General features: G+C 57.8%; 1 protein-coding gene across 1 annotated transcript; it reads right to left on the bottom strand.

Moving 5' to 3' along the window:
• Positions 1–792: 792 nt before the first annotated feature.
• Positions 793–15,942, bottom strand: KCNG2 (potassium voltage-gated channel modifier subfamily G member 2). The gene is given in 3 exon segments (XM_070420495.1): positions 793–2,040; positions 15,305–15,913; positions 15,916–15,942. Coding segments are annotated over 3 exon segments (1,440 nt in total). The 3' UTR covers positions 793–1,236.
• Positions 15,943–16,282: the final 340 nt, after the last annotated feature.

The raw sequence follows: 16,282 nt of genomic DNA, 5'->3' as shown, positions 1-16,282 counted from the left end.
ACATGATATGAGCGAGCGGTGCAGGAGAGGTGGCACTTTTATTAGCTGTAGTAGCATAGCAGGGAAATTCTGCGGGAGGCCCCATCCTGCCCCTGCCCCTGCCCCCACCTCCCTGGCTCGGTCTTGCACCAGGGACAATGCCCAAAGCTGGAAGGGATGGTGGTGGATGGATGCCCTGCATCAGTGGGGCCTCTCGAGTGATGCAGCTCCTCCGGCAGGGTCTGTGGCAGCGATGTTCCAGGTGTCATGGCTCAACTGATTAAAATGAAAAAGTGCAAAGCAGCATAATTGGGAGAGTTCCATTCTTCTGTCTCCAGAGGAGAAAAGGTTCACGCCTCCATGAAAACAGGCTTCTAGCACCTGCAGGCTTAGGCCCTCCGCCCCCACCCCCCCTGAACCTCCAGAGAAGTTCCTACAGGAGTCGACCATCCCAGAGGATAGCACCTGGTCCCCAGGCAGCTGAGAGGATGGAGGCGTTTCAGAGGAGAACTGTGAGGGGGAGACCTAGGAAGAGGCCCACAGGATAGTGCCAGGGAAAGAGGTCAGAGGTCAGGGCTGGACCCCCAAAGGACCTGGTGGGCTGTGAGCCTCCATGTGAGACCTCTGTGCCTATCACATGACAGGGATGTGGGCTTCTGCAGAGCTGGGTGCATGGGGAAGGCCTTCCTCCCCTGGGGCATAGCCCACCTGGGTGAGATGGCTGGAGCAGGAAGGGGCTGTCCCCCCTCTTCTGGAAACTCCTCTCCCAGGACTGTGCCCCACTGCGCCCCCCTCCCCCCACTGCTCCCAGGACCTTCAGGCTGAATATCAGGGAAGGGTTAGGCTGAGGTGTGGGGACAGTGTGACCTTCTGGTATTGCTACAGGCTGGACGTTCTGGGACTTCCTGAATTTATTTTTAGCTAGCCACAGAGTCAGAACTCCAAAGGGAAATAAAAGGAAGGAGGACAGGATGGGGTGCCCTCTGGGAAATTTGCTCAAAGCACAGGTTGGCTTTTAACATCACCTCCGACTCCTAGTCCGAGTTCTGGGCCTCACTGGTCGCAGCAACATGCACTTGGACCAGATATGCGCCAACAGGAGCGAGGCCCCTTAGGGCTTTGGGAGCAGCTGCCCCTAAGGTGAGTTCCTGTCCCTCTGCGCAGTGGGAGGCCAGGGCTGTAGTTCTAAAGTTTGTGACAGGCAGCCTCCTGTGATGGACAGCGCGGCCACCCCTGAGCACAGGGTGTCCGCCCAGGTCAGGCTGGCCCTGTGCGCGCCCATGCGAGGTCCGCTGAGTCCCCAGTCTCGCCCGAGCCTTCGGGATCTTGCGAGCTGTCCTCCGTGGCGCTGGCGGAGCGCGTGCTGTCTTCGCGCAGGGCCGGCTCGGGGCTGGCGGCGCGCTGTTGCTGCTCTTTGAGCTCCGAGTAGGAGCGCGAGAAGGTGTGGAAGATGGAGGTGACCGGGAAGGCCATGAGCAGGATGCCGCTGAGGATGCTGCTCAGCGCCACCACTTGTCCGGGCACGCTGCGGGGCACCATGTCGCCGTAGCCCACGGTGGTCATGGAGATGACCGCCCACCAGTAGCTGGCCGGCACGCTGGTGAAGTCGCGGCGCGCGCCCAGCTCGCGCTCGGCCAGGTGCACGAGCGGCGCGAACAGGGCCATGGCCACGCAGAGGAAGAGCAGCAGCAGCCCGAACTCGCGCGCGCAGCGGCGCACGGTCAGGCCGAGCGAGCGCAGGCCCAGCGAGTGGCGCGCCAGGCGCATCACGTAGAGCACGCGCAGCGCCCGCAGCAGCCGCAGCACCAGCCCCGCGCGCTCCAGCAGCTTGTTGCCACCCGCGCTCGCGCCCGCCCGCGCCGTGCCGCCCGCCGCGAGGCCCACGAGCAGCGACACGTAGAAGGGCAGGATGGCCAGGATGTCGATGATATTGAGCGGCGTCCGTAGGAAGGCGCACTTGTTCTCGGCCTGCAGCGAGCGCAGCAGGAACTCCAAGGAGAACCAGGCCACGCACACCGTCTCCATCACGAAGAGGTTGTGGCATTTGCGGGAGCACTCGCCCTGGGGAGGAGAGGGACACGTGTTGGGGCAGAGAGGTTCCCCATGATGGAGGGATGTCAAACCCAGCTGCCCTGACTCCTGACCCCAACCCATGCAAGTGTGCTACTGCAGGAGGGCCAGGGGTAGCCACAAAAATGCCCAATTCCTCTAAAAAAGATTTAATGGAAGCCCTGGCCGGTGTGGATCAGTGGTTAGAGTGCACCACGGGCCAGCCCGCACCCCCACGAAGGGTCGTGGGTTCAATTCCTGGTCAAGGGCAGGCACCTGAGTTTCAGGTTCCATCCTGCCCAGGTCTGGGAAGCAACCAATTGATGTATCTCTCTCACATTGATGTTTCTCTCCCTCCCTCCGTCCACTCTCTCTAAACATCAATGGAACAAATATCTTCCGGTGAGGATTACCAACAAAAAAAGTTAATTGGATATTGGCTTCCCACAGGGGCTCAGCTGACCTGATCCCCAGCAAAACTGGTAAAGATCATTTAAAAACAAACAAACAGCCATTTAAAGACTCTGGAAACAGTCCTAAGGGCAAGAAGGAAATGCAACATCTATTTAAGAAAATCTGAAAATCTGTGAAGGAAGGAAAGAGTTTGCTATTCGAACCAAGACCCCTTGCCCCCTACCCCTGGGAGGAGACTCCACTCCAGAGACTGCAGCAAGGGTTCTGGGCTCCAGCTTGGGGGGAGGAGAGAGGTTCAGCTGCTCAGCCTGCCACCTGGGCAAGCCCCAGGCCAGTGGGGTGGAGAAGAGGGGCTCAGCTGACACCATGTGCTCTGTGCTCAGAGTCCCCGGCCCACCTCACCCTGGAGGTGAGACCACCAGGGGCCAGGCCGGGGCCATTGGGCCTCCCTGTGCCTTGCAGTGCCCCCCCCCTGGGTGAAACACTCCTTGGGGGGCTCTGGCTTTGTCACCCCCTCTGTGTCAAGTTGGGTGTAAGCTCAGAGAGGTTGAAGGGCATTCCTGATTACCATGGCTTGGGGCACTGGTGAGAGCAGGGGGGGCTTTCTGCTGGATCTGGGCCAGTAACTGGATTCGGGGAAAACCCAGATCCACAAGTTTTCAGTCAAGAGACCGCAGGGCCCATAGGGACTGGGACAGACCTGGTTAGACACCCACTCTCCGCCCTGAGGAAGGGCTTAGGAGGGAAACCACCATCCTCAGGGACAGTGGGTGACGGGGAGGAGGGTGGATGGAGTCAGCCTCGACACCAGGTCAGAGCAGTGACATATCTCTGCCGGGACGCCACCTGATCAGGAGCCTGAGGACCTCAAGGAACCTGTGATGGTCTCGTGATCAGCAGTCCCAGACACAACCCATACAACACCCCTTGCTGGGCTGACTGTGGGCCCGGCCCCAAATCTCAGCACAGCTGCCCAGCCAGGTTCTGTATGAGCCCCCTTGGGGGGTTTCAACCACTGCGTTTGGGGAGAGGAGGGCACAGACCCTGGGCCATGCAGGAGGAGAGACCCCATGTGCCAACCTGCAGCCAGACCCATCCTAGTGGATTCAGGAGGAGACAGGCCCGTGGATTCCCTGGTACCCCCTCCTCCAGCCCTTTCCTTAAGGACCAGCTGTGCAGGTTAATTGGAGGGAGCTATTTCTGGACATTTTAACCCAGAAAACAGACCCCGATTTATCATACTTTGACACATCTGGCCTATTTGGCCCAAATCAGGTCAGACATAAACCTCCCTTCAGCTGGCTCACCGGGTTTGAAGCCCCCACCCCCTATTTACTCGCCTGGCTTTTGCTTGTGTTTCACAGACATTCGGGGCTTTGGTGAATCAGGCCTCAGCAGGTGCCGACGTGAGTTTATCATGGGTTTGAGCACCAGGTGCAGCTGCCCCAACACCCTGGTGGCCCTGCCCTACCCTGTCCAGCTGGGTGCCTTCTAAACTCCTTCTGCTCAGCCAGCTCAGCACTGTTTCTGCTCCCGGATCACTCTGCTCCCATCCGACCGACCACTGGGGTGCACAGGGCAGCCTGCTGACTATTGCCGGGCCAGCCACTGTTGGGGGAGGGGGCTAGACAGAAGGGCTTGGTCCCAGGTCCTGGGTATTTGGAGAGGACACAGACTCCAGCAGATGCTTCTGGAGGGAAAGAACGTGGGGCCTTGTGGGCCGTGGCAGGACCTCATTTCCATTCTTTCAGTGGTGGGGCCTGTCCACCCTTCAGGTCCCCATGGTGTTCCTCTGAGAACAGACGTGTGCTCATGCCAGCATGAACTCGGGGACCACCCCGCTCCCATCCTCACCAGCTTTCCTGGCAGGGCCTCTGGTCCCCATGCACTGGACACAGCCTTCCCTATAGGCACCAGCTCCCACGCTGTGAGCATCACCACCACCCTCATCCCGCCTGAACCCTGGCTCCCAGACCTGCTCCCCAGGCTCCCCCGAGCTCCCCCAGCCAACACTGTGTCCCCAGGGGACTGGGCCCTGGCCTGTGGTGAACATCTGGTCCAAGAGGCAAACTTCCCTGTTGGTGAAAGGCCACAAGACACTGTGCCCTCACAAGTGACGGCCCTGGACCTGGGTGCCCACCTGCAGAGTCTGCACAAGTATCCCCAGACTCAGCCCCTGTGTTTGGGTCCCAGCTCCTTTCCTTATAATTTGTTTTCTTTCCAGGATTGGAACTGGGCCTCTTCCAATTACTTGTGGCTCAAGAACCAAAAGTCAGCTGCCCCCAAGGAAGCAGCTCACTGAATGTGAGAAGTCTGAGCTCATTACAGACACACTTACAAGGCCGTGGGAGGGTGGCTGCCCAACAGTGTCCCTAACCCTTATGTGGATGGCATCGCCCACTATTACAAAACCCAACCAAACAGCACAACGGCTCGGAATGTTCTCCATGCCGAACGGGGCAGGTGGGCTGGATGAGCGCCAGGAGACCCTGGAGGGCACCGTCCACGCCAGGCAGAGGCGGCCCGGGGGACGGACCAGGCTGGTTCCAACACCAAGGATGGTGACAGCTGGTCCAAGCCAACTTTTGGAAAGTGTTTTTGAAACTGTTGTTGGAAGGCATGGCCTCCCGCATGGTATTCACTTGGCACTGTCCCTGTTTTTATTTTCTAGTGAAAATGAACGGAAGCTCGGGGCCAAGTCTTTTCAGTAACAGAGGCTGTGGGGCGGTCATGGCTGACTCTTGGGAGAGGCCTGGCCCCGGCATGCATCCATCCCCAGCTTTGTTCTCATTTCAGAGCATCAAAAATTCAGTGGCATGAGCCCTGCCAAGGACAACGCTGGTTCTATTAAGCCAGGAGATGGAGGGAGGCCAGTGGGGGTCCTCTCTGTAAGCCAACCGGCGAGGCACTAGTTGAGCTCCCCGGAGCTGCAGCCTGGTCCGAGGTTCTGGCTCAGAGTTTCATCAAGGACCCCAAGTTTCACAAGCTCCCCTCTTCATCTAATGCAGCGGTTCTCAACCTGTGGGTCGCGACCCCTTCGGCGGCCGAACGACCCTTTCACAGGGGTCGCCTAAGACCATCCTGCATATCAGATATTTACATTACGATCCATAACAGTAGCAACATTACAGTTATGAGGTAGCAACGAAAATAATTTTATGGTTGGGTCACAACATGAGGAGCTATATTTAAAGGGCCAGACGGTTGAGAACCCCTGATCTAATGCGTAATTAATCCCCACGTTGTTCACATCCTTTTACTGCCTCTGTATTTTCTGGACATTGTCTCCATCAATCCATCAGAAATGTTGTGTAGCCAGCAAAATGGACCAGCAGGGCGACTGTGCACTAGACATGGTACAGATAAATCCTACAGGCAGCACCTACTCCTATGGATCTGTTTACTCTTCATGACTGTGTGCTGCTCTGTGTTTAGCCCCCATTAATACCCAGAAGAAAGCACTTAATTCACTTCACTAACTATGAACTTAAAATAACTTGACTTTGAACTGAATTGAGTTTATTTTTTCCAATTATCTATGAGAAAGGCTCCTGTAGTGCAAACATAGAAGTAGGAATATTCAATCGACGTTAGAGAACAGATTGTTTAAAAATAGCACCAGTCGTTTGCACAGCAGTGAGGAATGTGCTCTTTCAGTCACCTGTGCTGAAGCAAGCTGTCAATCGCTCTCCTGTCACCACCCTGGGTTCTGTGCTGTCTCCGGAAAGAAGTAAATACAAGTGCCTTAGAGTGTCCAACACTCTCCCACAGCTGACCCGGCTGGTCTTCCATCCACCCTGTGAGCTCACTCCTGGGGAAGACGTCCTGGACTGGGCACAAGAGGGAACTGGGACCACCAGCCCCATGGGATTCGGGCCCTGAGAAGTGGCTGAGCCGGCCTGATGCTCACAGCTGCAAACCCGTCTTACTGGGCCGTCCATTCCTGTAGGAGTGACCGACTCTAGCTGCTACAGACACAGGTGCACACGATGATTACAGGTGGCAGCGCCCCCGTGAATGCACGAAGAGGGCGTCCATCTCAGGAGAGAAGGGCTCCAAACCACAGAATTGATTCTGAGCCGCAGAGAATGGCACATTGGCAGCCGCTGCTCTCCATTCAGTTCCTTCACTTCGGCCGCATTTCTGTGGGAAAGCGCAGTGCTGCCTCCAGTCCTCAAGACTGTCCGCCAGCGCATGAGCACTGCTCCCTGCTCCCCGCTCCCAGGCAGCCTGAGTCCCACCTGCCCCACAGGGCAGAGCGTTTGCTTTTCGGGGGTTTCTGTCGTGGCTTCTCCAGAGACGCCCAGGGTTGGGGGGGTCTTCTGCTCGGTGCCCAGGCAGGAATTCAGTAACTGCCACACTCAGGCTCCCCTCTGCACGGCAAGGGTGGGCGCTTCCCCAGCTCCATGACCACAGCATGAAACCGCCAGGGTGCCCACCGACTGGACACCCAGGCTTTCCGACTGGGTTCTGCAGGAAGTGATTTTTTCCAGGCAAGAGAGACTTCCCCTCCACCACACTGAGCATTGGGCAGCCAGAGGCAGAGGGCATTCCACCAGCCCATGCCCACGGGCCCACATGACGAGCCAAGGTTTTCTGTAGGACTCTCAGTGTGGCCAGCTCTGAATGGATGTCCTCAGGGCAAGTTCCTGAGCAAATCCAGTCCTGCAAAGCCCGGCAGGTGGCCGTGGGCACAGCAGGCTTGCTGGCTGCCCCCTCCATGTTCCCCTGGGAAGAATTCCGTTCCAGGACCCTCTCTAGGAGCTCTGCCTCGCTGGCCCAGGCTGTGCACTTACATTCGTCATTGGTGTCATCACGAATCTCACCGTATGGAGGACAACGGGTACAGCGGCCGAGTGTCCGGGCGGTGACGAAACGGGATCCACACTGGCTGACACCTGCAAACCCACCAGCCATGCATGGGAGGCTCACGAAATCCCTGCTGGGCCCTTGGATCTTGTTTGCTCTTGCATTCTTTACTGGAGCGGAGATATGCCACAGTAATTTTCAGGCCTGGAAATTTTATTTTTTCTTCTGTCAGCACCCACCCTGGGCTCTGTGCCCTGAGGCTGCCTCTGGGACAACACGCCCCCTCCACAGACCCGTCCCAAGACCAGAAGCTGCCTGCAACTTGGCCTGTCCCAAATGTTTGCTCCGTTTCCAGCAGCTGCTCAGGAACCACCTCTGAAGTGAGGACTGGCTATCCTGTCCCAGGTCCACCGCCCTGGCTCAGGTCCATGCAGAGCCCTGGGACACGGCTGGCGCCATGAGTCACAGCAAGTGGTGCACGTTGTGGCCTCCTGTTCTTGACGACCAGTGTCTCACGTCGGTGACCTCCGAGCACTAACGGAGTGCCGGACACCTGAGCACAGTGCCTGTGCGTCTGGGCACCCCTGGAGCCTGCCTGCACCTCCTCGTTCTGTTTTCTCAGGGGGATGCCCGAATGCAGAGCATCATCCAGACAATGGAATAGCGTGACCTGGACTGAGAGCAGGCCAGAGGCGGGGCTTCCCTCGATGCTGTGACCACGAGCAATTTCCAGTTGGGAGGCTTTTAAACACTGTTTTAATACCGTTTTCGGTAATTTCCCTAAAGGTGTTCAGCTCCCGAGCACCTGGTCTGAAGGGGCCCTCATCTGGCTGAGTGGGCTCAGGGCTCCTGTCAGACCCATGTTATCAGAGACTCCGCTTTCACCTTCGCCCCCACACTGTTCTGCTCCTTTTGGGTCCCCGGCAGGGCCAGGGCGAGGGGGTGCTCCAGGAGCTTCCTGAAGGGGTGGGACTGGTTCCCTGTGCCCTCCAGGTGGCTGGTGAGGAAAAGCAGGACTTAGGCCTGCTGGGCACACCCGCTCAGTCAGGGAGGCAGCAGGGAGGGCCCGTGGAGCCCAGGCCGAGCCTTCCCAGATCCTCTGCTCTGCGGCGGCTGTGCCTTCATCCAGAGGCCACAGGGATGTTGGGAGCTGCCTGCAGCCCAAGGATCCCAAGGCCCCAGGAGAGAGGGTGAGGGCGTGACCCTGCTGCTCTGAGAGTCGCCAAGACTTGGGAGCAGCCAAGATGTCCCTCAGCAGGAGAATGGATAAATAAACCCTGGCCCGTCCAGACAATGGAATATTGTTCAGCAATAAAAAGAAATGGGCTGTTGAGCCATGAAAAGACCCAGAGGAACCCGAAATGCACATGACTAAGTGAAAGAAGTCAATCTGAAAAGGCTTCATATTGTATTATGATTGCAACTACCTTCTGGAAAAGGCAAAGCAATGGAGACAGTAAACAGATCAGTGTTTGCCAGGGGTTAGGCCCTAACCCCTAACCGTTAGGGGGAGGAGGGATGAACAGGTGAGCACAGGGGATGTGCAGGGCAGTGAAGCTACTCTGTGTGACACTGTGATGGTGGATACATGACTTGATACATTTGTCCACACCCACAGGTTGCACTCCAGAAGTGACCCTAAAGTAAACCATGGACTGTAGGCGACAAGGTTGTCTCTGTGTCGATCCATCAGAGTAACAAATTTCCCACATGGTGTGAGACATGGATAATGGGGAGGCTATGCAGTGGGGATAGGGGAATGTGGGAAATCTTAATACCTTTTTCTCAATTCTGCTGTGACCCTAAAACTGCTCTAAAAAATAAAGTCTTAGAAAACAGGGGGGGGGGGGTGGAGGGGGGGACCCTACAGCTTCTATTCTAGGCATTGGAGCATAGGTCTTTTATTTTTCAGATAAGTACAAATCCAAAACTCAAATCCCTTCTTTTTTTGATGCCAAATTTGTGCAGAAAGTAGAGGGGAAAAAATGTTCTGAGCTTCATGTTTATCCCTTGGCACATGCGGCTGTTTTCAGCTCCTCTAAGAGTCCACAGTGGGGTCTCCATGAAAACAAGCAGCGGTTGCTCAGACGTGGGCGCTGATGGCCGTCTGGGGCCTTGGATGACGATTCTGGGCAGCGTGGCAGGGGCACAGGCACCAAGGACGGGGCTGATGCCTCCGAGGCCATGGGCACCCCTGCCAGGTGCTTGCCTCCCCTCTCTCAGCAGCAGAAGAGAAAGGCGAAGCGAAAGGACCTGAGCCCAGGCAGGTCTGGCTCCCGACAAGGTCCGGCCGTGGCTTGATATTGCCACTGGGTTTTGCTGGCTCCTGGTGCAGAACGTTGCCATAGGACACTCCAGGACTGGCAGCTTACCCAGCACATATTTAGTTCTCTTGGTTCCGGAAGTCCGAGATCCCAGGGCCCGCAGATTCCGGGGCTGGTGAGGCTGCTTCCTGGGTCATAGACATTGTCTGTTGTGTGTTCTTCCGTGGTAGGAGGGGAGCAAGCTCTCTGGGGGCCCTTTAATAAGACTTACAATCCCAGTCATGGGGGCTCCAACCTCATGACCAAATCACCTTCCCAAGGCCCCACCTCCTAATACTATCAGGGAGGGGGGGTTAGGATTCAGTGTACACATTGGGGCAACGTAACATTCAGTCCACTCTGCCTGCTCTTTCCCAAGATATCGGCTCCTGATGCAGAAGCCCCTGCTCACCCAGGGCTCAGCCCACATCTCTGTTTTACGGGCCTGCGTTAGGGCAGGTGACAGGCTTCATGCCATTGCTCTCAGGAGGCACTTCAGAGGGTGCCCCACAGATCCCCAAATGCCATCTGTTCTCTCAGGGCCTGGGCTTCAGGGGTGTGTTAGTGAACAGGACTTCCCACCAAAACCACAGACACATGGACCAGGAGATAGCGAGGGCCATGGTGAATTTCATGTGTCAACCTGACTGGGCCATGGGTGCCCAGACATTGGTCAGACACGATTCTGGGTCTGTCTGGGAGGGTGCCTCCGAGTGAGGTTAATGTTTGAGTTGCTGGGCTCCAAGTAAGCCAATCGTCCTGCTGGTATGGGTGGGCCTCGTCCAATCAGTCGAAGGACTGAACAGAAGAGAAAGGCTGACCTCCCTCGCGTGTGGGCCTCCAGCCTGAGTGCTGGACTGGGACATCTTCTTTGGGTCTTCCTGGGTCTCCAGCCTGCCAACCCCGGGTCTCAGGTGTTCTCAGCCTCCCTCCTGGTGCAAGCCAACACTTTATAAAATGTATATATACAGGGTGGAGCAAAAGTAGGTTTACAATGGTTTGTATGTAAAGTAATACAATAAATAATAAAAAAATAATACAAGAATAAGTTGTTTCGCATACTCACAATGTAAACCCTCTTTTGCCCACCCTGTATACGTCTCTCCCTTTGGTTCTGTTTTCTGAGAACCTACTACAGCTCAGAGACAGCAAAGCTCTCCCCCAGGAGGAGGCTGGCAAGGCTCGATGTGTGCCCACAGGCAGCAGAAACTTTGTCACCAGCTTCCCATGCTGCTGCCAAATGTTCTCAGTGAATTCAATCTCTGAAATCCCAGTCGTGAAATCTATAACTAATTATGCAGGCCTTGATTTAATCACATGGGTTTAAAGGAAGAAAATCGACTCACAGAGCCAGACATCAGCTGCAGTGAAAAGGGCTTGATAGCTTCCGAGCAGCACAGCCCCACTCTCGGACCCTGGCATGCAGGGACGGTCTCCCGAAGGCTGGAGCACACAGCCTGCCCGGCCACCCACCAGACCCCGGTCTCAGCACCAGAGCTCAGCACGGTCTCCAAGCAGCACCCCGGCCACCACCCACAGCAGAATCCCCGAGCTGTCTACTGGGACACCAGCGTCTGTCCACACCCTCCGCCGTTGGGAGGCCTCTCCTCTAGGTCATGCGACAGCACCCACAACCGCCTACCCCTGGCCTGGCCTTGACCTCTCCTGGCATTGGAGAGAATGCTAGACCCAATGACTGTGCCACTGTCAACAATTTCACTCCAGACACACATTCTCAGGGGAATCAATACTCGCTTTCAGGCTATTCCACAGTAGGTGGGGTGCTCTGGCCACACATGCATGCTCACCTGGTGCCCATCAAGGTGCCCAGGCCCTGAGCACCGCGTGTCAGCCCTGGCCGTGTGGCAGGCAGAGAAGCGCAGGCTGCAGATCCACTGGAGACGCCACAGAGGCAGCGGGAAGTGGGGGTCTGTCCTCTGGCTTGGGGCTTCCTCAGTGACGGGGGCTGGGAGGTTTGGATCCGCCCTGCCTCGCTGTCCACAAGCCCGAGGAGCCCTTCCCACTGAGCCTGGTCTCTGCTCAGTGACAGGGGGACAGGCCCCACCTCCAGCTCTGACCCCAGGGCCTCCAAGCACGTGGCATCGAAACTTCGACTCATCTGCCGGCTCCAGCCTTGGAGTGCGTGGCAGAACATCTCCGGGTATCACTGCTGTGACGGTTTCTCCTGAGAAGAAAGCAAGGCTCCCGCTGCGAGGGTTTTGTTGTCAGAAGGTACATTTTTGGGTCAGAAGACCTAGGAGAACTTCCAGTGGATGTTTAGGGTTTGGGTATTTCTACCCCAAGGCCGGGGTCTGGGAACCCCCAAGTTTTCCTTCCTCAGAAACCATGAACATGGCGTGGATGGTCCGGCTGAGGACTGGCGCTGAGGAGGGAGCCCCGCACACGGCGTTGTGAGGTGAAGACCTTCTCGGACGGGGCAAGGTGGGTCCTGGGCACATGCCTTCCTGGTCCCGCAGGTGGAGGCCACGGCCCGGATGGTGACATGCAGCTGCGGGGACATGGGTGTGGTGGGGACGGGGCTGGCGGCCTGCTCCCCTCTCTCTGGGCTGGGGGTGCCCTGAGGAAGCACATTTAATTATGCTGAAGATGCTTTGTTCTTAGTTCTGGGAGCTGTTGGTGACACATGGTGAATGTTTTGCCCAAAGATAATTTAGGATTGAGTGTTCCACAAGTTTTCTGGGCACTGTTCCCGTGCCTTCCCGTTATAGTCGGGCACATAACAGGTCTTCGCTCCTTAGACACTTCACCTTATTTCCAAGTGAAGCCACCGTTCTTTCCAGAGACTCCGCAACAGCCAACTCTGGTGTCACAGCACCGAGTCTCCGCTCTAGGCTGCCACGCCCTCAGAGTCCCCCAAACAGGAGGCGGGACTCTGTGTGGAAGAAGAAACATCTCACGCCTGCTTAGTGTGAGATCATGAGCACAGCACAGGGCGTGTGGGCACGGCAGCATCCCGGGGGCCGTCAGGGCGGCAGGTGCTCACTGTGACCAACAGTGTCATGTGGGCAGGGCTGCTGACCCAGATGGGGGCCTGGAGGACAAGCAGCAGAAACCGAGCCTTTACATGTCATCATGTAAGCTGTGGGCAGCTCTATAAGCCAGGAAGACATCCATGTCCTGCCCCGTGACCGTGGCTGTCACCTCCTGTGGCAGGAGGGCCGTGCAGGTCGAATGAAGGTAAGGACCCTGAGCTGCGGAGAGTCCTGGCTACAGGGGGCCCAGTGTGGTCACAGGTCCTCCGGTGAGGGAGGCCGGAGGGTCAGAGGCGGTGATGGAGAAGGACCAGAGTGATGGCTCTGAGGATGGAGGAGGGGCATGGGGACAAGCTGAAAGGGCATGGGGGTTCTCCCTGGAGCCTCCATAGGAACCAGCCCACCAACTCCTGCACCTCAGCTCCCCCAGACCCCAAAACTCATCCTGTCTGACTGTGAAGAGCCAGGCGTTAAGAGGGATGCCCTAGCACCAGGTGTGGAGCCTTCTGTGGAGGCTGGGCCTCCTCAGGGTGGGAGGGGTTCTTCCTAGAAGTCCCTCAGTCCCACCCAGAGCGGGTGAAGTGGTGTCTGTGATTGGCTGTGCGTGCTGCTCTCCAGGACGAGGCCCAGAGCACGTCATGTTCTTCTTGCTGCCTCTATCTCCCAGTCACGCTGGCAGCAGCACTTTCACACAACAGCCACTCATGCCAGAATAATGGACGCGCAGACCTCCCAAGGGCTGTGCCCCGGCCGTACCCATGTTAACAGCAGCAAAGTCACAACAGCCAAGAGGAGGAAGCAACCCAGTGTCCACTGGTGGAAAGTGGATAAGCCCAATGTGGTCCATTTGCACAGTGGGATGCTGCCCAGCCTTAGAAAGGAAGGAGATTCTGACACATGCTACATGGTGAACCTGGAGGATATCATGCTGAGCGAAATAAGCCAGTCACAACGGGACAAATACCATAGGATCTGCTTATGTGAGGTGCCTGGAGCGGTCAACATCACAGAGACAGAAAGTGGACGGTGGGTCCCAGGGGCTGGGGGGGACGGACACTGGGGAGCTGTTTCATGGGGACAGATGGTGGTGGCGGCTGCACACCATTCTGAGTGTACTTAGTACCACGAAACAGCATGCTTAAATATGGTAAAGATGGTAAATTTTGTGTATATTTTATCACACTCATACACACGTTGATGAAACATAAAACGTTTCCTTCCCACGGCAGTGACAACACTTACTTTTGACTCAGCCCCTCGGATGAGCAGTGGCCCAGGTACTTCCTAAAGTCCCCTCACAAGGTCGTGGACGGCATGTGCTCACCAACACAGGGTTCATGCTGTTTAATCGGATGCCTGGACGGGTAAGGCAGTCCCTGGTAGTGTGAAGTGGTGCTTGGGGAAATGGGGAAGGTTAGGGGGACAGACCAGAATGGTGGGCGACTCGGATACATGTGCACACCCTGGAGGGTTCTGCATGGGCCGGCTTGGCCTCAGTGCTGTCACTGGTTGAGGCAGGCCTATGGCCTCCTGTTCTCTGACCCTCATCTAAATGGCTCCCATCCTGCATATTGAATGGCATTATTGCTACTTCGAAAACCGAAATGTAAGTGTCTTCTTAGCAGCATAATCCGATACTTGGGCCTGGTTAACACAACTGGAAACAGACAGGAATCAGACAGGCAAACAGTGAAGGATGCCAAACCAATGTCCTGACATTTACATTCAAATTTAATCTGCAGTCAGGGATGCCACAACTCGTGGTCAAGCCAGATAACAGCTAATGTTCCAGGAGGACATGGGACACCTCCCTTCAGCTGCTCACTGTCTTAATAATGAGTGGACTCCCCCGGTGAGCTCTGGCATAACCTCCCCAGCATTTGAGGCTCCCGCGATGAGCTGCCCGGCCCGAGAAAGGGCTCAGTTCAGAGCAGTGCCCAGCTCCTGGCAGGTGGGAGCTGGGGACTGCGGAGAGGTTGGGGCAGGCTGATCCCAAGCCCTGCCCACCATAAGGAAATGCAGGGTCAGCTTTCAGGACAACACTCAGCAATGTCCTTCAAACCCTGGTGCGCCCTCTTCTCGTAACCCACCCGCTTGGACAACACAAACCCAGGCTTCCCTGCCCACGTCCTGAACATCGCAGCCTGGGTTCGCAGAGGCTGACATTTCTACCCACATCCCGTGCTGCCATTCTCACGGGACAGAAGGGGGATGGGAAGTCCACCCTGTACTCAGAAATGAACCCGGGCGTCTGGGCAAAGGCTTTGCCTGAGGCGAGAGCCTGGCCCGGGCTCTCGAGCCCTCAAAGAGGCCACATCCTTTAGGTCCAGGATGACGACACATGAGCACACAACTCTCCAGACCTTAAGATACTGAACGTGCTAAGCCCCCTGTTGACCAAGCTTCCAGGACCTTGGGAGAGACCAGCCCAGCCTGGCTGAATTCTTGGAGATGGCTGTAATTGGAGTGTCTGCTGTCAGGGCACAGCCTAGCAGAGATGTCAGCCTGGGAGAAGGGCTCGTCCGCCCAGGGCACATTACAAGCAGGCCAAGGTGGGCCCAGCACTGTGGGTGCAACCACCAGCGACAGAGGGGTTTCCTAGACCCCGGTCACTCCGCAGAACTCCCCCCACCCAGCTGCCTCCAGGCCCCGGACCCCGTCCCAGACCCCCGGCCTAGGCCTTGCCCCGGATGCCCATCTTTTGCCAGAGCACCCCAGCCCGGCCCCAGCTCCCAGCCCAGCCTCGGCCCCGCTCACCCGCTCCTCCTCCGCGCGGATGTCCGGCATGGTGCTCAGGCAGAGGCCGACCGCCGTGACGGCCACGAAGGCCACAGACACGCAGGCGAAGAGCTTGCCGGCCAGCCCCGAGTGCGGGTTGTCCACCACGTCGCGCAGTCGCCGACGGCTGCGCGCCAGACGCCCGTGGGGCGCCAGGGCGCAGCCGGGACTCCCCGGCACTGCGCGCTCCGCCGGCCCCGCACGCGCCTCGGCCGCCTCCTCTTCCCGGCGGCGCAGGCGGCGCAGGCAGCAGCGCTCCAGCCGCGCCTCGTCGATGCCCCAGTAGGCCAGCTCGTCGCGAAAGGCCAGCGCGCACGGGCCGCGCAGCAGCCGCAGCTTCCCGGCGCGCAGCAGCGCCACGATGGCGCGGAAGGCGCACGGGCTGCGGTCGAAGAAGAACTCATCGCGGCTCACGTCGTAGTCGTCGCACACGCGCAGCAGCTCGTCGTGGCCGCGGCAGGCGCGCAGGCGCTCGAGGCGCGCGAGGGGACAGCGTGCCAGCGCGGCCCAGGCCAGGCGCACCCTGCAGCCGCCTACGTTGATGATGACGTGCCGGGCGCGGGTCCCGCCGCCGCCAGGGGGCTCCGCGGGCCCGGGGAGCAGGGCCATGGCCCCATGCGCAGCGCTGGGGTCAGGAGGCTGGGCCTGCGGAAGGAACGGTTCGCGTTAGGGTTGGGGACACCTGACCACGCATGAGACCCTGGGCCTGGTGACCCAGCGGAATCCAGGACTCCCTCCCCGCCCACTTGGTTCTTCCCTCCTGCATACCTGCCGTCTGCAGGGGCCCAAACAGAGGACCACAGCCTTTCCTGCAGACCCAGGTTAAGTGGCGGCCTGCCTCAGTTTATCTCCTAGACTAGAGACTAGCTAACCTGCGGCCAAAGGAAGCCCGCCCTGCAGAGGCTGCCTCAGGAGATCTGGGCGGGGCCCAGGCACCAGCTTGTTACCTGATCACCA

Source organism: Myotis yumanensis, unplaced genomic scaffold (genome assembly GCF_028538775.1).
Source record: "Myotis yumanensis isolate MYYU_CA2020_CCGP unplaced genomic scaffold, mMyoYum1.0.hap1 SCAF_7, whole genome shotgun sequence".
NCBI lineage: Eukaryota > Metazoa > Chordata > Mammalia > Chiroptera > Vespertilionidae > Myotis > Myotis yumanensis.
Note: the sequence above shows the minus strand (reverse complement) of the source record. Positions and strands in the feature narration are given on the sequence as shown.